This window comes from Physeter macrocephalus, chromosome 17, assembly GCF_002837175.3.
Source record: "Physeter macrocephalus isolate SW-GA chromosome 17, ASM283717v5, whole genome shotgun sequence".
In the NCBI taxonomy this organism is placed as follows: Eukaryota; Metazoa; Chordata; class Mammalia; order Artiodactyla; family Physeteridae; genus Physeter; species Physeter macrocephalus.
The window spans coordinates 21,109,558-21,133,292 of record NC_041230.1 but is presented as its reverse complement, the minus strand read 5'-3'; the positions used below and the strand labels follow the sequence as shown (position 1 = coordinate 21,133,292).

Below are 23,735 nucleotides of genomic sequence, written 5' to 3'. Positions count from 1 at the left end.
TGCTCCGCAACGGGAGAGGCCACAGCAGTGAGAAGCCCGCGTACCGCAAAAAACAACAACAACAACAACAACAACAAAAAAAACATCATCTCGCCAACATGCCATTCAAGGAATGAGGCCCAGGTTAGAGCTGAACCCTGAGTCCTCGCACAAGCTTTCAGTACTCAGCTCAGTACTCAGCTCTAGTGCCATGTTCTCCCTAGGCAGAAGGGATAGGCACCAAGAGAAGATAGTGGCAGAGTCCCTGGGCCTGATTACGGGCCTTGCCCCAGATCATAACATTCATGCCAGGTGGACTTTTTAAGGCAAGGCAAACAAGAACAATAAAAAAAAGTTCAACCTCCCTATAGGACATGGATCCTGTCCCACAAATCCTTCCTGTTGGAACTGCACAGTTAACTTTCTTCTTCTATGCCCTTATCTTGGGCTAAAACAGTGGTTCTTAACAAATGGATAATAGTCACATGAAAAAATGATTATTTCACCAAGAAGCAAAGAAGATTAAATTATAAAAACAAGACACATTTTTCTGATTACAAAATTAAAGTAACCAATAAAGAAGTTTTAAGAAATGACGAGGATCAATGGAAAAGAGAGTGGAGAGATCTTCTCAAATACTATTGCTTATGAAAATATAAATTGATTCAATCTTTCTGGAAAGCCATTTGTCAATATATTGAAAGCCTCCTAAATATTCATAATCTCACACCCAGTGATTCTACTGGGTTGGCCAAAAAGTTCCTTTGGCGTTTAAGTAAAAATAAAAGACACATTTTTCATTTTCACAAAGAATTTTATTAAATGACGTATTCACCGTTTTGTTCCACTACCTTCTGCCATTTTTCAGGCAACATCATAATTCCATCTTCCCAAAACATTTTATCTTTTTGAGCAAAGAACTCTTTCAGGTGCCTTTTACAGTCTTCCAGGGAATTGAAGTTTTTTTCATTAAGAGGATTTTGTACAGACTGAAATAAATGGAAATCCGAAGGTGTTATGTCTGGTGAATATGGTGGATGAATCAGAACTTCCCAGCCAAGCTGTAACAGTTTTTGCCGGGTCATAAAAGAAACATGTGGTCTTGCGTTATCCTGATGGAAGATTATGCATTTTCTGTTGACTAATTCCAGACACTTTTCTTCAAGTGCTGCTTTCAGTTGGTCTAACTGGGAGCAGTACTTGTTGGAATTAATCTTTTGGTTTTCTGGAGGGAGCTCATAACAGAGGACTCCCTTCCAATCCCACCATATACACAGCATGACCTTCTTTGAAGACCGGTCTTGGTGTGGTTGGTGGTGGCTCATTTCATTTGCCCCACGATCTCTTCCGTTCCACATTATTGTACAGTATCCACTTTTTATCACCCATCACAATTTGTTTTAAAAATGGAACTTTTCATTACGTTTAAGTAGAGAATTGCATGAGGAAATATGGTCGAGAAGGTTTTTTTCGCTTAACTTACACGGAAACCAAACATCAAAGCAATTAACATAACCAAGCTGGTGCAAATGATTTTCAACGCTTGATTTGGATATTTTTAGTATATTGGCTACCTCCCGCGTGGTATAACATTGACTGCTCTCAGTTAATGTCTTGATTTCATTGCTATCAACTTCAACTTGTCTACCCGACCATGGAGCATCGTCCAGCAAGAAATCTCCAGCACGAAACTGCACAAACCACTTTTGACACGTTCGATCAGTCACAGCACCTTCTCCATACACTGCACAAATCTTTTTTTGCGTTTCAGTTGCGTTTTTACCTTTCTTGAAATAATAAAGCATAATGTGCCAAAAATGTTGCTTTTCTTCTTCCATTTTCAATATTAAAATGGCTACACAAAAATTCACCAGTTTTGATAAGCTTTTTAAAAAAATGCACACTGATATGACAGATGTCACAATACAATCTAACAAAATTGTTTTGAATGAAGTTAAAGACAACTCAGCACTACTAGAAGCATCTTACAGAAAACACCGAATGAACTTTTTGGCCAATCCAATATTTTGAAGGAACCTATCCTTAAGGGGATAATCAAAAGTTTAGACAAATGTTTAGACCACAAATATACTCACTGCAGCACTCTCTGTAACAGCAAAAATTAGATCCATTATAAATACGCAACATTAGGAACATGGTTATGTAAACTGTGGTACGGCCACACATCTAATAAAATACTACAGTCACTAAAACCGTTTCCTAAGTGTCTTTTAAGTGATGCGAGAAAATCCTTTTGAAACAATATCAAACGGAGGAAAGGCGGGGAGTATAAAATTTCATGTGCCATGATTTTTACTAATATAACATGATATAAATGTATATGAGAATGAATGAAATGATGTAGTCTAAAATTTTAACACAAGCTATTCCCTGAGTTTATGAGGTTAAGATTACATGATGAGATAGTCAATAAATAATAGTCTCCAATCCTGGCTCTGGCTTCCTGATCGGCCTTGACAAAAGTTACTTTACCTCTTTGTATCTGGTTTTCCAATCAGTAAAATCATAATAATTATAGTAACCCTCTGAGTTGCTGGGAGAATTTGATAATGCTGAAAACCTTACTATGCATAAATGAGGAAATGAACTATATAGTTAGAGTAGTATTTAATACAGACTTCTAAGACTCACATGTCTTACTCCATAGCCCCTTTCACTAGAAGAAAACAAAATGCTCTCTGCACCCCAACCCCACCCAGGGCTCCACAGACAGGGCTTTGACCACAAACACACGACTGCTGGGAATCACATAAATTAAATACATTTAAGAAAAAGAAAATGATGCCAAGACTCAAGACTCTGCCTCATGTTTCTCAACAGTATTATCAGCCTGTTCTGAGTCTAATTCAGGACACAGCCAGGGTGGTCAGGGCATAGCCAAGGAGCTTAACGGCATGAAGGTAGCAGATAAGCAAATAGCACTAGAGGCAGAACCTGCAAGGCACTCGCTCTGCCAGCATGACAAACGTGGACCTTGGTAAAGCAGGGGTGAAACTCGGGGGTACTCCCCAAGGGCCAAACCAGGTTCTATAGCCGATGCCACAGCTATGACAAAAGGATATTCTATAGCTACAAACTCCTCAGGGGAAGGGTCTGGCTTTCCCAAAGCAGCTGTCATGAGGACATGATCACGGGATCTTTTCCAGCCACTTTTCCTCTGTCAGAGGAACACGATTTACATGAAAGCAGGCCCAAGAGCCAAAGAATCACTGTGGGAAGTGGGAAGAAAGGAAGATCCTAAGAAGGGAGGACAGGAGGAAGAACAGAGGGCTGTAATACCTCAGGAAACTCCAGTAGCTTTCTTGTTTAAAAAAAACATTTCTTACCTTTTGAACAAATCTTGCAGCAAATGGTGTCTTTGGGCAGGTGATCCAACCCCAAGGGAAAGTAGCAGAGGCCAGGAACAGGGTACTGACGCCAAACAACTATTCCGCAGAATGTGGCAGAAACAAAAATCTCCCCAACCACCAACAGCCCCAGGTTATCTATAATCATCTTTACTCAGGACAGAACTTTTTAGGTATCACTTATTATTCTCTATATTCTACTTAACTTGAAGCATATGCTACACTCTCTAGACCACTCTCATGAGTTCAAAAGTTACATTTCGTGGTACTGCCATAAAAGGAAACCCTTCTTCTAGATTATTAAAGACGTGTACATCTTCACGAATAACAGTTTCTTTTTTAACCCTTTCGGGGTAGGTTTGGAGGAGAGGATAGGGTGTACAATACTGTTAACTGCAGCCAGCAATCGAATAACAGGGCCCAGAAACAGGGAGTTAATTCTCCAAAGGAACAAAGATCAATACAACCTGTTCCTGTCATACTAATACAATGTCCCTGAGAACGTCTCAGATCTCATTCTGAGGCTTTAGCAGAATTCAGGTAGCATCAGAAATTCAAGAATAGGATGGAACCATGATATATAAAAATATAAGAGCTAGGCAGAAAGTAAGAAATCTGGTCCAATCTTTCATTTTATACTCAAGGAAACTTGAGACCCAGGAAGGTGAAGCAAATCGCCTGATGTCCACAGCAAATCACAGACAGTCTCAGGGTTCTGGACCCCAAGCTAAGGGGATGTTTTGTCCCACCTAAAGTCCAGTCTAGAAAAGCTGCCTGTAGCTCAGGAGTTCCTTGACAAGGCAGCCGGGTGGTAAATTTAGAGATTAGATTATTTTTTTCCTGACTGAAAATAATCAACACATCTGGCATTACATACACGGATTCCCTTCTATGACTGTTGTCAGAAAAAACTGTGCAAGACTTGGAAATGAGCAAAACATAGATTACTGGGTGTGCTGTCCAGTGTGCCCTTCCAGGCTGTCTGTGTCTCAGTGCCTTTCAGCTATTTTTCTGTAAGGTGTAGGAAACTAATAGTAATACAAGTGATTCTTGTCCATAGAAATGAAAATGAATTTTGTCCTCTCCCTTTCCCAAGAAGCTGGTTTTGCAAATTAATTTCAGCATTCCTGACTGCCTATATAGATGTCTGCTTTCTGAATTCTCCATGGAACCAGATCTTACTGGTTCTCTCATTAATTAACGAATTCATTAAAATCTTTAACACACGTTCATTTTATACCTGTATAGTACTGATGATTTTGCCATTAAAAATTATTATCCTTTAATACTGAACAAAGCCAACTCTTAACCACTAAGAGTAGCTGAAATGTTTAGATTAAAAAGCTTTAGGGCCTCAGACAGATATACCAAATTGCTTTAGATACAAAAGCATGAAACTTCCCATTTTCAGTACTCCTGATTTTGGGTAGATCCTCAGAAATATCCAGGTGAGGTACAACTGATGCTCCTTATTTCCAAGAGGCCTTGGAGTCAGACAGCCTGGGTTTGTGGTCCATTTCTTAACAAGCTTGTATGATTTGGGGAAATTTCCTTAACCTCTTTTTTTTTTTTTTTTTGGTAACTCTTTTTATTATGGTAAAATACATATAACACAACATTGATCATTTTAGCCATTTGAATTGTACAATTCGGTGGCATTAAATACATTCACAATGTTGTTGTAACCTTCACCGCTATCTATACCCGAAACTTTTTTTAATCATCTCAGTATAAACTCTGAACCCATTAAATAGTAACTTCCCATTCTCTCACCCCCACAGCCCCTGGTAACCTCTATTTTACTTTTATGTCTCAATGAATTTGCCTATTCTAGCTACCTCATATTAAGTGGAATTATACAATATTTGTCCTTCAGTGTCTGGCTTACTTCACTTAAGCATAATGTTTTCTAAGTCCAGCCGTGTTATGGTATATATATATCAAAATTTTATTCCTTTTTATGGCTGAATAATATTCCACTGAATGCAGACACCACAGTTTGTTTATCCATTCATCTTTTGATGGACACTTTGGTTGCTTCCATCTTTTGGCTACTGTGAACAACGCTGCCATGAACACTGCTATTGTTTGAGTTCCTGCTTTGAACTCTTTTGGATATATACCTAGAAGTAGAAATTGCTTGGTTACATGGTAGTTTACATTTAAGTTTTTGAAGAACTGATGGACTGTTTCCCACAGCAGCTGCACCATTTTACACACCCACCAGCAATGCACGAGGGTTTCAATTTCTCCACATCTTCACCAATGCGAGGCTTTTTACTTTCCACTTTATTACAGCCATCATACTAGGTGTGAAGTAATATCTCATTGCAGTTTTCATTTGCATTTATCTAATGACTAACAATGGTAAGCATCCTTCCATGTGCTTATGGGCCATTTGTCCATCTTCTTTGGAACAAGTGTCCAATCAAGTCCTTTATTTTTGAACTGGGTTGTTTTTTGTTGGTTGAGTTATAGGAGTTCTTTATACATTCTGGATATCAATCTCTTACCACACATTTGATTTGCAAATATTTCCTCCTATTCTATAGGTTGTTTTTTCTTACTTTCTTGACTGTGTCTTGATGCACTAAAGTTTTTAATTTTGATGAGGTCCAATTTACCTATTTTTTCTTTTGTTACCTGTGCTTTTGGTGTCATATTCATGAAGCCATTGCTAAATCTAATGTCATGAAGATTTTCCCCAAATCTTTTATGCCAGGAGTTTTATAATTTTAGCTCTTACGTTTAGGTCATTGATCAATTTTTAGTTAACTTTGGTATATATAATAAGGTAAAGGTCCAAATTCATCCTTTTGCATGTGAATATCCAGTTTTCCCAGCAATCATTTGTTGAAAAGACTTTCCTTTCCCCACTGGTCTAGGCATCCTTATTAAAAATCAACTGACCATATATGTGACCCTTTATTTCTGTGCCCTCTGTTCTATCCCATTGGTCTATATGTCTGTCCTCATGCCAGTATCATACCAGCTAATTACTGTAGCTTTCTAGAAAGCTCAAACTCAGGACATGTGAGTCCTCCATTTTGTTCTTCTTTTTTAAGATTGTTTTGGCTATTTGGAGGCCACTGCAATTCCACATGAGCTTGAGGATCGGCTTTTCCATTTCTCTGAAAAAGGATATTGAAGTTTTGGAAGAGACTGCATTGAATCTGTAGATCTTAACAATGTTAAGTCTTCCTATCCATGAACACAGGATATCCTTCCGTTTACTTAGATCTTTAAAAATTTGTTTCCAGCAGTGTTTTGTAGTTTTCAGCACACAAGTCTTTCACCTCCTTGGTGAGAGTTATTCTTAAGTATTTAAGTCTTTCAGATGTTCATTGTAAATGGAACTGCCTTCTTAGTTTCATTTTCGGACTGTTCATTTCCCTAATCTCTTTAAGCTCCATTTCCTCATCTGAAAAGAGAGAAATGGTACCTATACTTCAAATAGTTGTTATAGGAATAATGGATATAGGATATATAGGAATAAAGAAAGCATAGTATAGCTACTGAGATTAGACTTGGAGCTGTTCGGCCTAGATTAAAATCTTGACTGACATTTACAACCTGTGAACCTTGGGGAAGTTATTGAATCTTCTGTGCCTTAATTTTATCATCTGTAAAATGGGCCTAAGAACAATACCTATCTTACAGGGTCATTAAAGGATTAAATGAGTAAATACATGTAAAATGCTTAGGACAGAGTCTAGCAAATAGCAGCAACTTTATAAATGACAATTAGCCTTCCTGCCTGGATTATCACGTAGCCTTCTAATTTGGTTTCTCTACCTAGTTTCCTACTATCCCTTTTATTCACTACTTGTAAATGAATCTTTCTAAATCACTACTCTAATTACATCATTTCCAGACTTAAAATCTTTACTAGTTTCTCATTACAAATTAAGCAAATTCTTAACTTCTAAGAGGTGCATCCAAGATCTACCACCATATAGTGTCAAATTACCTTTCTAATCATAGTTCCCACTGGAATCCCTTTTAAACTGAAGGAGTAACCACCACCCAGGACTCGACTAACATTTATGGAGCAAAATCTTGGGTAAGAAACTGTGCCCTAGATTCCCTATTTGTAAAATGTCAGACTAGATGAACTCTAATCTTACCATACCAATTCATCACAGTGCTTTATACAATATAGGTATTGAATTATGGTCTGCTGAATTAAGTTGAATTTGGCTACTGCATTTTTTTTTTCATTTTATTGGAGTATAGTTGATTTACAATGTTGTGTTAGTCTTAGGTGTACAGCATAGTGACTAGCTATTGCATTCTTAAATCTTCATGATATCTATGGACAAATGACAAATCACCAAAACACTTAATCATTACTTTGATTTGCCAAGAAACTATCAGGTCTTTAATACTGGCTTTGACAAGTAATTATAAAGATTTTTAATAAATGAAAATTAAGTATGTGACAAAATTATTACCAAATGATTAAAATTTTTTCGTGAAAGTTGAATCCAATCACACTGGGCTCCTGCATCTTGAAGAAGCAGCAAAATGAAACAGATTGGTTGAACTATATTTGTGTGCAGGGCATAGGACGTGTATTACTAGGTATATTAACAGGTAGATGGCAGAGAGGTCGTGTATGAACCGATGAATGGGAATACTGTTTACATCTCAATTCCTTAGCATACATGGGTATGTAAACATGGATCCAGACCCCATTTAGGCATGAAGAGAGATTTGTATAGCTGCAGTTATAAAACTACTTTCTAAAAAAAAACACCAAGTCTACTTTACAAATTTAGATGAGATGCTGAGATTATAAGTGGCTTTGTTATTTCTTACAAGATAATAGAAGTATGTGCCTCAAAGCTAAATTGACCATAGATAAAAAGCATTTGAGAGCCTTCTCTTAGAAAGGCAGAAAGGGGAAAACAAAATATCTAAAAACAAATCAGAAAAACCTGAATATTTTCAACTATATAATCTGTCTGTCAGTTTCAGGTTAATCTTTTCCAAAAAACCATCTTCCCAGCCAGAGGAAGTGTGCTACATGCAACTGAGATTCAAGTTACTGACCCTGGCTGCCAAAGCATTTGTGCCTGCATATTTTCAATCTGTTTTTCTTCCTTCCTTTCTTTTTTTTTTTTTAAAAGGAACTAGTTGTAATGGGGAAATCTGTGGATCAAATGCCCAGAAAAACCTTCATGCTAGCAATAAAATATTTTAAGTCCTTTCTGCCAATATTTTCTTCATTATTTTGGGGACGATAACACAACCTTAACATTACCAAATACGTTTTCTTTCCAGTTTACCTACTAAGCATTTCTATATAATAACTGTTGAGCTATAGACGGACATTAGGATTGTGAACCACTTCTCAATTTTAGTAATAGTTATCTATTCATAAAAATAAAGAACAACAAAAAAGGTATCTGGAAAACATTTTTTTCCATCTATTTACCTATTCAAATCAATTCTGAGATGTAAATAAATTACCATTTTATCTCGATTTACTAAAAGTAACTTTTAAAATCTACACTATTTATAATAAATAAAATGAAGCTTTCAATGATCAAGTCAATGCCTTTACAGCACTTTAAAAACCAGCATTTATCCCACATCTAAAAATTATTTGTTTATATATCTACCTCCCCCAGTGGACTACATACTTGTTAGAAGTTCTCTTTCATCTCCTTCCCAGAATCCAATCTAGAACCCGGCATACTGTAAGTATTCAGTGACTGTTAGCTGACTCACTTACTGAATAAATCAGTATTATACAAAGGTCCAAGACATAGGACCCTAACTTTATACCAGACAAGAGAGCTTGTACCGTCTCCCAGGGTTTTTTTTTTTTTTTTTCATTAATAAATCTCATTTCCTGTGTTAGAGATTCAGAAAATAGTCTTAAGAGAATTACCTGGATTAGCAGTTAAGATGCAGACACCATCTGTAGAATTTTTTTTTGTAGTATTTTTAAAAAGTATTGTTTTACTATCTTGTAACTTAAGGCTGGTTTTGATAATATATGTCAATGACACCCAAAGTCCACTGTGTCTTCCTATATGATTCATTACATGGAACAATGACTTTTTAATTTTTAGACAATATTTGATTTTCCTGTTTCCAAATAGAGTTTAAATAACAAACATTTGTCTCCTATCATACGTAAGTAGGATTTTTCCTTTATTACAGCTTCCTTCCAGTCTACATAGACAAACAAATCTCTTAAACCAGGCCAGTATTGAAGAGGGAACAATCAGTAAATCAGCATAAATGTCAGAACAGAATATCTTCATGATACTGGCAGTATATACCAATATAACACTTTCATCTCAAATTTGAACACCACTTGATTTTAGATGTTTGGACACAACATGCTGCCTAATATCGCTACAAATGCAAAGGATTTAGCATAGAAAGTCTTAAGCTAAATTTAATTAGATCTTGGTTTGCAAAATCCAGTTAGCTGTAACAGAACCCTACAAACCCCCAAAGCTTTAGAATCAGCAAGCCAGGTAGGTGCCCTGGTACTAAAACTCTCTCTGAAGTCCATATTCCTTAACAGTTAACCTTAGTTGTTCCTTTGACTATTAGAAAATTTTATTTGTCCCGAGTCACTAATACAATCAAAGGAAAGATAAGCATGAACAGATGAAGCAAGACTTTAAATACTAAAAATGCAAAAATGAATCAAAACTTCTTAGCCCTATCTGTGCAACCTGGGTCTTTAATAAGAAATCAGCTTAAGTTTGATGGATGGATACTCAACAGCACAAACTTAAATGCTGGCTTAGAAAAATCCTTCTGATAATAAAGTATCTTAGATTGTGATGACTATTGAACTGCTACAGCCTTTTAAATCAGTAAATTCTGTAAGGATGTGCAGAAATTCTCAAAGTCGCTGCTTAAAGATTAGGAAAATGTAGGCCAATTTAAATTCGGCCCCCATAACAACACTAAGACTGTGGCTCGTCACACTGTATTCAAAGACCTCTTAACATCAGACGTAGGTGTTTCTTCAGAAACTAAAAATCTGACTTCTGAGTATTATTATAACAATCTAAAATAAACAGCCCAAGCATCTGGTCTGTGGTTTTTGGGTTCAGAGGCAAACACACAAATTACTCTCTCTTTTTTGTTCTAACTCTAGCCAGAAAGGAAGATACGGGATTTAGGTTAAAATGTTTGAGGATTTTTATATGTAACTGGAACCAAGTAATAAGAAATGACTCAATTATCCTCACTTTATTAAAAACAGCTAACAAAGTTTTTATGTCCCCAAACAAAACAAAACAAAACAAACAAGAACAATATCAACAAAATCCACATTAAAAGCTGACAAGTAAAGGTTGCTTCCGTTGTTACTAAAGAATCATTCATTTGCTTGTGGGTCTTATTAAGCTTTTCTCCCCTGAAGGCCCACCCAACAGAGTTATACAGCTATTCTTAACTGTTCCTGCAGCACAGAAATTTCCACTCTCTATTAACAACCCAAACCACAGGTCTTCTTTAAAACTCTAAACAAACTATTTCAATCTTCAGGAATGGGGGTTGTATTAATAGAAACAAAATGTATAATAACCTTCTTTAAAATAAGTAAAAAACAAAAATCTGTGAGAGCCAGCCTTCAAGATGGTCCCAATGACCCCTACTCCCATGGAGTGCCATCTCTCACTGTACCTCCAGTTGGCTGACAGCTTGACCAGAACCTCACAACTACCCAGCTAAACTGCTCCTGGATCCCTGACCCACAGATACAGTGAGATGATAAACGCTTGCTAACTGATTTACTAAGTTTGGGGGTAATTTGTTACACAGCATTGAATAATGTAAAATCCAAAAGATAAAGGGACAGATCCTGCAACAGTTAGAAGACTGCTCCAAGAAGTCAAAGACAAAAGAATTTAGCAAAAAGTTACACAAAGGTCAGAGGTTACTTCCTGAAAACATTATATATAGTATTTTCCATTAATATAAGAAATTCATGACATTAGACAAGAGAATGGATATGCTTCAGATTTGGCGATGACTAGTAGGAAAAAAAAAAGAGCTGAAAGGATCAAAAACACTTGTTTCTCCTGCAGGAACAGCTTCCTGTTTTGGTTACAAAGCAGTCATGCTTAAAATAACCATCGTAAAGCATGCTGAGGGTCTGAGAAGTCAATGGCAGGAAGCCACAACAAAAAGCCCTGAATGCAGCCCGACAGAAGATGATTGCTCCGGAGAAAAGGACCCAAGAAAGGCTAAAGAAAAAGCTATGCTAGCAAATGAGTGGGATGTAAAGTGAGGAAGGCCCATCAGAATGCGGCTCTCCTCTCAGCATCTGCCCTCCGCCCCGCTCCGGCAATGAGCAGACTTGCTAAAGTGGCAGGCAGGATACCTTTCCTCTAGCCGGCATACTCTTGCTGACAGCCAAGAGTGTGGTGACCCAGGAAAATTAAAGCTAATGAAGGACAAGAACAGTACTGTAAACTTTGAATATTTTATTTTGATGCATTTTTAACTGTGAAGTCTGGAAAGGATACACCAAAAATTAAGGATATATATCTGCCTGTTTCCACTGTATTAGGTTGATTTCACTGTCCTACATAAGGCAAACATATCAGAGAAACAATACATGTCGAAATGCAACTCAGTCAAACTGGGACCCAGACTGAACTAGAGAAACTCCTAGAGTTAGATCTGTGGTCTAGCCAGCCCAATGTTTTGTGGTCAGTGGGGGCCCAGGGCATCTATCATGAGAGGATAGGCATGTTTTCACTGACATCAAATCCTAATGCTTGTGACTCATAACCACCCAACCACTTAGCCCTTTTTCCAATCTACAGCTTCTGTTTTCTTATGGACTGGGAAGTAGACAGCTAAGTTTATAAAGACGTGTCTGTTAACAGAGTCAAATAGGCAAGGCTTAGTGTTTATTGGGGAATTCTGTAAAGGGACTTATGAATCAAATCAGAGTCAAACCAGACAGCTGCTGAGAATCCTACTCAACCAAGATTTTATAATAATCAATCAAGTCACCCAAAGGTACAAAACAAAGGCTATAGAGACTGGTAATTCTTCACAGGCATTTTTTCTACCTCCTTTGTCTATCGTCACTATTTCTATTCAACATTTTCCTGGAGGTCCCTGCTAGTTCATTAGGAAAGAACCGAAATAAAAGGTATAATGATCAGAAAGGAAAAAGTAAAAACTGACATTATTTGCATTTGTGACAACCGATGGTTTATGTAGAAAATCCAAGAGTCTACAGTAAGAATTAATAAGTCAATTTGGCAAGTTTGCTGGATACAAGTCAATGTAGTATTCCCATATACTAGCAACCAAAAAAACTAGAAAATTAAAAATTAAAAATACTATTTATAATGATACATAACACACACATACAAGGATCAATTAACTAGGAATATATTCAATATCTAAAGAAAAATATGCAAAAGCTCACCACTGAAAACTATTAAAACACTTAAAAACATTTATTAAGACAAATAAATGAAGCTAGTCATGAACTGGAAGACTTGATAATATCAAATTGTCAATTCTCCCCAAACTAATTTACAGAATCAACCCAATCACAATCAAAATATCAGAAGGTGTTATTTGTTTATTTCCTTATAAATTGGTAGAGATTGACAAACTGATTCTAAAATTAACACAGATATTTGATGGACCTACAATAGCCAAGGCAATCCTGAAGAAAAACAAACCTGGAGGATTTACACTACCGGGTATCAAGACGAAATGAGATACAGTCATTCTTGAAACCGTGTTTGATGCTGCCACTGGAAATTTCATGCAAAGTACCCACCACCCACTTACCATAAGTCAGCTAGTTTAATTCATTTTTCCTTTAAGTGTTTATCTAAGATCTCCATAACACAACCACATACATATTGCTTTAAGTTGACATTTAAAAAGCTTATTCATAATAACATCTAACACACTTCATGAGTAACTGTTAAACCTGTTAATTTTGTCTCTTTTTTTCCTAAGCAATTTTTCAGGTGACTTCGATGAGAACAGTTAACAAACTAACATCTTGAGGTACATTAAGTTTAATGCAGCTTCTCCAATGAATACCATATTTTTCAAAAATAATTGGGAGTGCTCCATATTCTGAGAAACTTTATAAAGATTGGTTATAAAGCGAATCTTTCTTTGCTGAGGATAATTTTTGAGGAAAAAATCTTACTAGATATTAACTGGACATATATGGTACATGAGTGACTGAACAAATGGACATATGCCTAACTCTTTAGAGAGAAACATCCAAATCTGCAAAACTGAATACATGGAACATGTGTGTCCTTGGCTAAAGGCAGGCAAAAGCAGAATAAACCTTTAGCCGCAAACTTTTATCTTTCAACCCAACTAATATCCCAGAAAGGAAAAGGGCAATTCAGAACACACTAATAACATACAGAAAAACACAGGCAGTGCTGCTTTTATGAAATAATTCCCATACTTTATAGGGAAGTGACCGAAACCATAATTATTCCTCCTCTAACACAAATCAATTGGAAATCTCACCCGCCTTTTAAACTCTGTTATTTGTTCTGACAGTTAAGACCCCACAAACACAAAGACAACTGTTCACAGACCAGTATTTCTGGGCCTACTCCAGAAAGTTTGTTCGATATGCTGAGGTTTCTGCCTGTCTTTAAAGCTTGCGGCCTGAAATTACTTTTCTTCCTGGCAGCAACTCTAGGTCCAGCAATACTTTTAACATTAAAAATAGCTCCCTCACTGCATTACTTGAAATTTCTAAAACAACTTCTATTTTAGACTCTAATTTTATGTAATTCACTTCTTAATGAGAAACTTTCAGTTACTAAGCTAGCTGCATTTGAACTTTGTGGCATGAGAACCCAATAGAGACTTTTTTTTTGTAGAAATTTTTCTTTTGGCTTGGTTGAGGTCATAAACATCAATTCAGAATACCTTATAATTATTTTACTAAAATCTGGAGGAGAGTCACCTACAGTAACTCCAGGGTATCTTACAATATAAGACCCAGCTTGGAGTCCATGTATCTCTAATAAGAACTACAATCAAAATCATCCTCTCAAGAGACAAGTACTTGTCCTAATTATTTATTCATATGGATGTCCTAGGTAATATCTTAACCACCCAAGTCTGCTTAACTATGTTATCTTTTACGTTTTGTTCTGTGAATCATGGATTAAAAAAAAAAAACCAAATAAATGTTACCATGAAACACTGGATGTTCTCACACAGTTCACAAGCTGAACAAGTTCTTGAGTATTTCTGGGTTACCTTTAAATAGCTAATGTGGTCACAGACGTTATTAGAAATATGCTAATGGATGTATATAAGCACTGTATAACTATGGAACGCTTAACATCAAATCCCTCTGAATGTGTTATTATAAATTCCAAAATAAACTGTCTAAATCCTAAACACAATTTTCAAAATGTGTTAACCAGATAAACTCATTCCATTCTCTGCCTTTCTATTATATCACAGACAAGGACAAAAGGACACAGGCTCGGGTGCCAGAGGCCACAGCACGAAGATAATGTTCTAAGAATAAAAAGGGGAAACTCATGAGGATCTAGCCCTTATATTTAGAAAGGGAAAAAAGAGAAAAATACATTAGTTCTACACTGTCACTGTCAGCTACACCGAGTGACACAATTCTTAATAGGCTATCACTCACCTAGGGTACTTTTTAAAAATTCAGATTTCTGAAAATGGTGGTCTGAACATGTGTTTATCTTTAAACTTCCTCTCCAAATCCTATTAAAACGACAAGAAACAGACAAAAAGGATAAACCCACAAGAACAAAAAGAATAAGAAAGAAGAAAAGAGATGCTGACAACATTTTGGATAAGCGCAAGTAGATGGGCAAGAAGTAATAACCACTTAGCAGGCTAGAAAATGTGGAAACTTTAATGTCTGTGAGGGCGGGGGTGCGGTGGTTATCCACAAAGGCTCAGGAATTTGAGGTACTCCTGTAAAGATGGGTGCAAAGTGGGACTAAAGACAACAAGTTTTTTAAGTCTGTGTAAGAAATAATTATGGGTTTAAGATCCCTCTCCTACTCTACATCACAAGGGCCCTACCCCTCCCCAGTTCAACAGAAGGTGGGAGGTTCAGTCTCTGGAGAAATGAACCAGTGAGGTTCTAGGCACAGTGCGAGCAGGGGTGAAACACATGTGTGGAAGAGGAGGATTTGGGAAAGTCTACTTTGGATGATACTGCAGTTGAATGTACTGCGCTTAGCAACAGAAGGAGAAGCAGGGAAGATGTTTAACTGCATCTGTTCTACTGAGCTTACCACAAATTAGATGGTTTGTGATATGGTTCTTCAGCCATATTCATCAAAGTCCTTTCTAGAAAGAGCTATGGAAATGGCAGACCATCTAATAAGTCTCTTTACTATGAAAGAGTAAATAGATTCTCTACTACTCAAGTCATGTGTGTGAAAGCAAATTCTGGCAACTATGCAGCAGCATGGCCTGGGGCAAGAAGTTAAGACATTTTAACTGGGCACCGAAGGAAATGTCCACATGTCATTAACTCGAGGAACAGACTCCTTCTCTTTTTTTCCTTGTCACCACCTCCACAATTATTTTTCAAAGAAAAACTAGTTTAAATTACATCTTAAATGTGTACCTATCAAAGAAAATGTGTGAGAAAAACAAATATTACCATGAAGCTATTCCAGAGAACAAAGATCTGCCCTTGCAGTACTTGGACAGCTTGAATTTTTTTTTTCTGTTTTTTTCTGTTTTTTTTTTTTTTTTTTTTTTTTTTTTTTTGTAGCAACTTTCTATGCTATAAATATTGAATGACTTAACAATCTGGATCAGAAGGAAAAATGAGAACGCCAGAACCCAAATATAAAGTGTACCATCATTACAAAGCTGGAGAAATAACATCCCTAAAGCATTAATACTAAGTATTATTCCTGCTAAAACTCATATTATTTGTAGAAAAGAATCCTCTTGATAAAATACATCAACCATTAAGTTTTACTTACTCACTGGATGCATTTACCAGTGGAGAAATATGTGCCATTGCTCCAAGGACCACCCCACACTATCCCTCCACATCCAACTTGTTTTGCCATTGACCCCTCGCCACCAAGCCTGTGGGCACCAGATCAAAGTCACAGACCTTCTCCCTCAGCCACATCAGGACGGTCCAACCTGGCCTCTCTGTGCTGTCCCTCTGCCACCTTCACAGCAACGGCTCGGCAAATGGCCCCCAGCTTCCTGTCCAGAGAGCGAACCCCTGCCTCTCTGGTGTACCTGTCATCAAAGAAAAATATTTTATTTTTGGCTAAACACCACCTGTAAAAATAGAAGTCATGTGATTAACAACTATACTAACTGCCTTGCCTTTAAAAATTCCTCTGTAGAGTATTCTTATTTCTTAAGTATTCAGAGTGTTTCCAGCTACACCTTTTCCTTTTATATAGAATATCTTGGACTATTATGCTATACTTAAAAATGAATTATTGGTTCTTCAATTTATAGTGCCAAAGTAAATTTAGCAGCACATAAAACATGATTTACTCCTTGATGATATGTGTAAGAGCTTTCTTAAAATCTGTCGCTTTAAGAAAATTCTGATAAATTTATTAAACATGAAACATTGCTGAAAGAATCAGAAAAGTAATTTTTTTTCCAAACTAAAGCAAAAATAATTTGAGACAGAAATCTAGTCTTTACCTGGAACTGTGCTAATTACCTCTATTTAGTGTCTTTTCATTGTAGAGACTTCTAAAGAAAGAAATATGCTAATGATGCAAGCATTGTGATATAGTGGAAAAGGTTCTAAATGTGGTTAAGCAGAGCTGTCTTAAAAAACGTATGTTAGGGGCTTCCCTGGTGGTGCAGTGGTTGCGCGTCCGCCTGCCGATGCAGGGGAACCGAGTTCGCGCCCCGGTCTGGGAGGATCCCACGTGCCGCGGAGCGGCTGGGCCCGTGAGCCGTGGCCGCTGAGCCTGCGCGTCCGGAGCCTGTGCCCCGCAACGGGAGAGGCCACAACAGAGGGAGGCCCGCATACCACAAAAAAAAGACTCAAATTCCATAAGCCACTTCATAATCCTTTATACAGTACAATCATTTTTGGTCACCCAGCTCTGGATGAGTTTGAACGGACAGCATCAGCTAGAGAATGCAGTTTTATCTGAAAAACTGGATTTGATTAGGCAGTCAGACATATATTCAAGACTCTGGGGAAGCAGATTTTTTAAGTTCTGAGAAAAGACAAAATTCTTGGCTAAACACTCTAAAGTAAAAAACTAATCTCAATCAAAGGAATAGGAAGATAAAGGAATAAAGTCCATACTATACAAATGCATGTAATTTCAGTAAGAAAGAAAATAGGGAGGCACTTTAAAAATAAACAAACCAACATGTAAAAACAAAAACAAAAACCCAATGTAGCTTCCTAGAAAACTATTTGATGAGCTCAGATGAAAGGGTCTGGACAAAAGATGAAAGAGAAGGGCCTGAAGATGCTTACGGAGGGATGGTGTGAACATGCAGAAATGGTACCAGGAAGTTCAGAATGAACTGGAGCTTGCCAAAAATAATAAGGACATCAACAACAAAAAAATACTTTAGGTGTTTAGAACAATCATGGGCTAGGAACTAATGCAGACAGTATAATATTAACAGCGACTGGAGGAACGTAGACACATCAACTGCTGGTTTGGTTTAGTAATTTTAAACCAAAAAAGGAAGAATCACCAGTGTCAAATAAGAATTGGTTAATGTTTCCTAACCATGACTAGATGATCACGAAGACGCTAATTTTCAGAGGACATAAAACTAACGTACTGGATGATAATCAAGATGAAAAAAAAATCAATTTGCTGCAATGGTAGCTGAAACTAACATGTATATTAAAATATACATAATAGTAAACGTCTACATCTGGGCTAGAGGATAACCTAAAAAAGCTAAGAATCTTGAGACACAGTCATAAAATAATATAGTCAGAATAAGAAAATCAGTGGTCTTCTTACACCGTGAACTGTTTAGGTTATGTCTGAAACACTGAGCTCTGCTCTGGGTGTTTATTTTAAAAGAGACGTTGACATCACAGGAAGCATTCAGAAGAAGACTAATCAGGAAGGTGAAAAGTCTTGAAAGTGGGTCAAGAGGAATGATAAAGAGAATAGGAATATTTAGCCTGAGGAAGAGAACATTTATGGGATGTGGACCTGACAGAATTTTTTTTTAATACCAGAAAGGCTGTACAAGGGAGGAATTAGATTCTAGGTGTACATATAGGGCAGAATGAGAAAACTATATGGAGGTGAATATAAAGACGCTTTTATAACAATTATATTTACTCACCAAGGAGTGGTTTGCAGTAAGCACTGTAATTCAAGCAGTCTAGTTATAGTTACCCTGGGAGGTAAGGAGGACTAGATGACTTCTAAGACTCCCTCCCCTCCTCCCGAACATTATGGGTCTATGAGTACAACACAGGAAAAGATGAAAAACACATGAAAGATGAAAATCTATGTCCTAAGTTGGGTAACTCACTAAATACCCAAAACTTGTTTGGAGTAGCAAATACCTATGCTGTTTTTATAAATATTAAAACTGCTCAGAGAAATTTCCTAATGTTCACAGCTTTTAACAGCTGATGTTTTGAGCTAACAAGTATATAAAAAAGAAATAACTCTCCAGGCAACGACTGGGAAATACAAATAGTGATTATTCTTCAAGTCATTAGTATTTAGTTCCAGATAAGCTATGAATGGATATTTTTCTCTATCACTCATATTTTACAGATGGGGAAGCTATCAAAAAGGTTAAGTGACTTGTTGAAAGTTACCCAAAGACATGAGAGGTATTATCTGGAATAATGATATTTCTGGAAGACTGGCGCAGAAATCACCTACTTTATTTCCCCTGGCATTATCCGCACAATAAATCACAAGTTAAGAAAAGGAACTCCTAGGTCAGATTGAGTCTTACTTGTTTCATAAGTAAATTTAAACAGACTTCCAAATAGACTTCCTTAGGAAGGCTGGCTTAGATCAAAAAGCAGCCTGACTGGCCAAACTCTAAGTCAAAGTTCAAAACAGAGGGAGACTTCACTTCTTTTGAAGAAACAGCGGTTACTGGGAACGGGCTGCATGAGGAGTCCTGGCAGCCTGACACAATTTGCCAGATGATGCAACAGACCTGCAATACTGAGCCAGGAAAACTGTGAGAGGCTATTGTAGATAGAAATTCTCAACAAGATATATTTTCCATTCAAACATGCAATCTATAAATTAGACTCAGCAATACTCGACTCAGATTATTTATGTGCTGCTTGCCATGGGCTTAACCACTTGGTAGCTAACTAGGGAAAATACCTTCTCTGTTGTTCTGGTGTTAATTCCGAAGATGAAAACACTAAGGATTTTTAAAAATCTCTCAAAGAGAAGAAAAGAAAATCTGAATAACTTAAAACTGATGTCTGAAAGTACCATCTCACTTCTCAGGAGAATTCAACTTTCAAGATCCTGGGACATAAAAGGTGTCTCAATATTTTCCATGTTTTTGGTTGTTAAATTTATCAAATTAATCCCTTATATTGCAACAGTGGAAAAGTTGAAATTCTGGCTCAAATGAAGTCCTTAGTTAGCTATGAAGATACTCTAAATGCTTTCCCTGTGAATTTCTGCCTAATACAGAGCCCTGTGTAAATCAGTAGTTATGGAAGTGCTTGCTGGGAATCTGTTGGAGAGAGAGAAATGGATGCTGTGAGTTGACAGTGAAATAGGAATCTCCTTTTCAGATTTGAACATTATTGAAGCCTCAGGACGCCTGACTAACCTGGTGATGATGTCGAGAGTAGTAACCTGAGGGATCTGAATCTGCTGAGGAGTCAGCCCATGCTGTTCCAGCTGCTTCGGGATCAAGTGCCTGTGGGCAATCTCAATCTTTTCCTCTTGTGTGTACCCTGGAAAAGAAGCGATTTTGCTTTGTGATTATTCACATTGCTTCCACGGTGCCATGTTTCATTAATAAATCCAACACAGATGCAATGGATCTTGGATTTAGAATGAATTTAAGTATGACTTCAACTAAGATTATAATCAGAATAAAGAAATTTAATCTCCAATCAACAATTGTTAAAATTTCCAACTTTTTCACAAACAAAACAAGCACTTACTAAATAAGCACAGTGTTTGAAAGTCTTCTGATTAAATGATATCTCTCAAAGAAGAGAAAAAAATCTGTTTCATTAACTTAGAGATAATTACCTCCTTAAATCAAATGTGAGTTTTTATTATTTAATAGGAAAATAATACATCCCTTTTCTTTAGCATAATTTGACACATAATTGAAAAAACTGACGGCAGCAACAGCAGAGGCCTCAAGACTTCAAGGGAAGAGCTGCAAAGGAGCTATTTCAGAACTCTGACTATAAACTTTAGCAACAAACAAAACAGAAACTAAGACTTCCCTATAAAAGTTTTATTCCTTACATGTTGGAATTATATATATAATTTATATATTTAAAAGACTTCATGGTCTTATCCACTTAAAAGCCTCAACGAGTATAAATTTACTTTGTCTTTAAAACAAATGTCCCCCACAATAATTGCCCCTTTCCATTTAACAAGCAAAAATTAAAAAGATGAATTGACAAGGCATCTTTTGAGTAGAAAAAGGAAATTAAAAACACCAGAAAAGCTAGAAGATAGGATAACCAAAACTGCAGAAGAAGGTGGCATCATATGTCCACCTCTGCAGCAGCTGCCCTGATTATTTCACTTCACGTTAGTATATCTTATGGATTTTGATTTGGAGTTTCCAGGCAACTGGATCTCATTACTTATTTATTTTAGTGTTATAAATAGGCACAAAGCAAGTTTAAAATTCTCCACCATATTTTAAAATTAAATATAGGGACCTGCAGGGTTCACAGATAACTAAGAAATCCAATTATCATTTACTAGAGGGTGAAAATATATTTCAGTTTAACATGAAATATATATTTAGATTATACTCTATTTTTATTTTAAAAGATACCCACTGACATTTGATCTCTTCTAGGGAAAAATAATTCTGAGCAATTTAAATAAGGTGAAAACACTGGGATTTATTTAGTGTTAGTAACTAAAGGACTTTTTTTTTTTACACACTCCAGTGAAGGGGAAGACATGGTAAAAAAAAAAAAAAAAAAAGTATATAACTACTTGACAAATTCAACTAAAAAGAAGAATTTAAAAGAACCCTGCACTTTTATATAAAAATGAGGCCAGCTGTAATAAAGAGAAAGTTTTAGGACCTATTTCTTAACAAGAATAAATGATTACACTTTCCAAGAGATGGTAAAAACTTCAAAATCTGATAGACAGGAAGCTACATTGGGTATGTAAAGACCTATTTTTGTGTTTTAGACACTAACTTAAAAAAAAATTATTTTTATCAATAATTTTAGAAATTGCTTCAAAGAAGAATATCTTGTTTTCCATAAAAATGATCATTCTTTTATGCTAAGTTAAATCTGAAAGTGTTATGTTGTATACAACGTACATACACTCGTCTGTCATGGTTAAAACAAATAAAATTTTGCAAAATTCTGTAGACTTTGAATCTACAATATATAAAAGCTGGTTTATATGCCAGATTCAGAACTTCTGAAGATCATACACTGGCAAATCAACTTTTTACTCAAAACTCCACAGCTTGACTAGTTTTAAAGAGTTATGCTCAGAAAAGCAAGAAATAGCTTTTTATTGATCAAAATAATTATTTAACAATCATTATTTAACAAAATAATGATTTTGTTTACAAATAAGTACCTGGCACCTGAATGATCTCCATTCTGTCCAACAAAGCAGGTGGAATAGTAGCAGTGGTGTTGGCAGTAGCTATAAAAAGAACTTGGGAAAGGTCAAAGGCCACATTTAGATAATGATCTGTGAAGTTATGGTTTTGTTCAGGATCCAACACCTGTGGGAGAACAATAAACATTTAAACAGATTCAGTAGTTCCAAAAGAAAGCTGTATAAATTAAAACATGATATTTCTGCTCAATACAGTTAGTTTGGGAAATATGGGGATAACACTAAAAACTAAACACTAAAACTAAAATTTTTTGAACATATGTAAGCACAAAGAAGCAAAAATTAGCCATTCAAGCTGTTCTCAAATCTACTAATGACTCACTGTGTGGCTATAAATAAGTTATCAATCCTGCAGAACAAGTTTCCCTCTTGGTAACACACCCTCTCTTAACTGCTATGGGAATATTAAGTAAATGTGTACAGCATTTTGAAATTCTTAGGTAACAGATAAAATAATAATTAGTATAGTCCTCCTCAGACATTATCAGAAAGTCTTTAACAGGTTTTTTTTTTCTTTTGGTTGCATCACGGCATGTGGGATCTTAGTTCCCTTACCAGGAATCCAACCCACGCCCCCTGAAATGAAAGCGTGGAGTCCTAACCACTGGACCACCAGGAAATTCCCCTAAGAGTTTTTTAAAAAAGTGAAACCTTTCTGTTTATAATGAGCAAAATATTACTATCTCTTAAAAATATTTTAGTTGGATAAATGAGAAAATTTACCAATTAGGTTCTTAAAACGTTGAACAATTGTATGTTAAGGAGAATATACCTTCTTAGATTACTGCTCAAATGCTCCAAGTCGTAGGCACTCGCAGTGAAGAGGCCTATACTAGACTTAAAAGAAGGCAATGAGTGGCTTCCACATGTTCTAATCTTCAACATATTACCACTTTCACTTAGACTAGGTTGTTAGTATAGATATAAATAGGTTGACATGCACAGGCAAAAAGGAAGCAAAATGACTAAACTACTTACCACTCACAATTTTACTATATAACTATCTTTTCCTTGCTTCTGATTCCCTTTCTAAAGTTTTACTTGTTTTTAAATATATCCACAAGTTAATTCGAAGCCCCTTACTCTTGAAAACTCTTGAATGTTTAACTTTTGTTAAACATTCATTGCTATTGGCAACTCAGTGTGTATCTAGAATACAATTCCTAGAAAGTTCTACTATTCATATTTTCACAAGACTTAATAATGTTTAATGTTATAAAAATGTTACTTTCAAGTCATCAAAGACAATTCTAATTATGTTCAGCATAAATTGGTTAAGTGTAATATTACTGTCTACCAACTACCTGAAAACTGTTCATCTATGTATGGCAATCTTAGTTAAACCCACTGTCTAGTTAAATAAAAATCTATCATTTAATGGCTATAATTAAATTTAATACATACATGTTGGATATGTTACTGTTCAAGTGAAGTAATTTTTTTTTTCCTTTAAAATTTTAAGACACTGAGGTTTGGGGACTTCCCTGGTGGTGCAGTGCTTAAGAATCCGCCTGCCAATGCAGGGGACACAGGTTCAAACCCTAGTCCGGGAAGATCCCACAAG

The 23,735-nt window shown here is 36.2% G+C and overlaps 1 protein-coding gene across 2 annotated transcripts in view; it reads right to left on the bottom strand.

Annotated features, from left to right (window-relative positions):
- The window catches only part of LONP2 (lon peptidase 2, peroxisomal), a 104,186-nt gene that overhangs the window by 17,070 nt on the left and 63,381 nt on the right, over nt 1-23,735 (bottom strand). For both annotated transcript variants that reach the window (XM_007105702.4, XM_007105703.4), the window contains 3 exons: nt 22,127-22,277; nt 20,148-20,274; nt 16,474-16,607 (listed from right to left, as the gene is read on the bottom strand). In XM_007105702.4, coding sequence (XP_007105764.1) covers nt 16,474-16,607; nt 20,148-20,274; nt 22,127-22,277 — 412 coding nt within the window. The remainder of the gene's footprint in view (nt 1-16,473; nt 16,608-20,147; nt 20,275-22,126; nt 22,278-23,735) is intronic.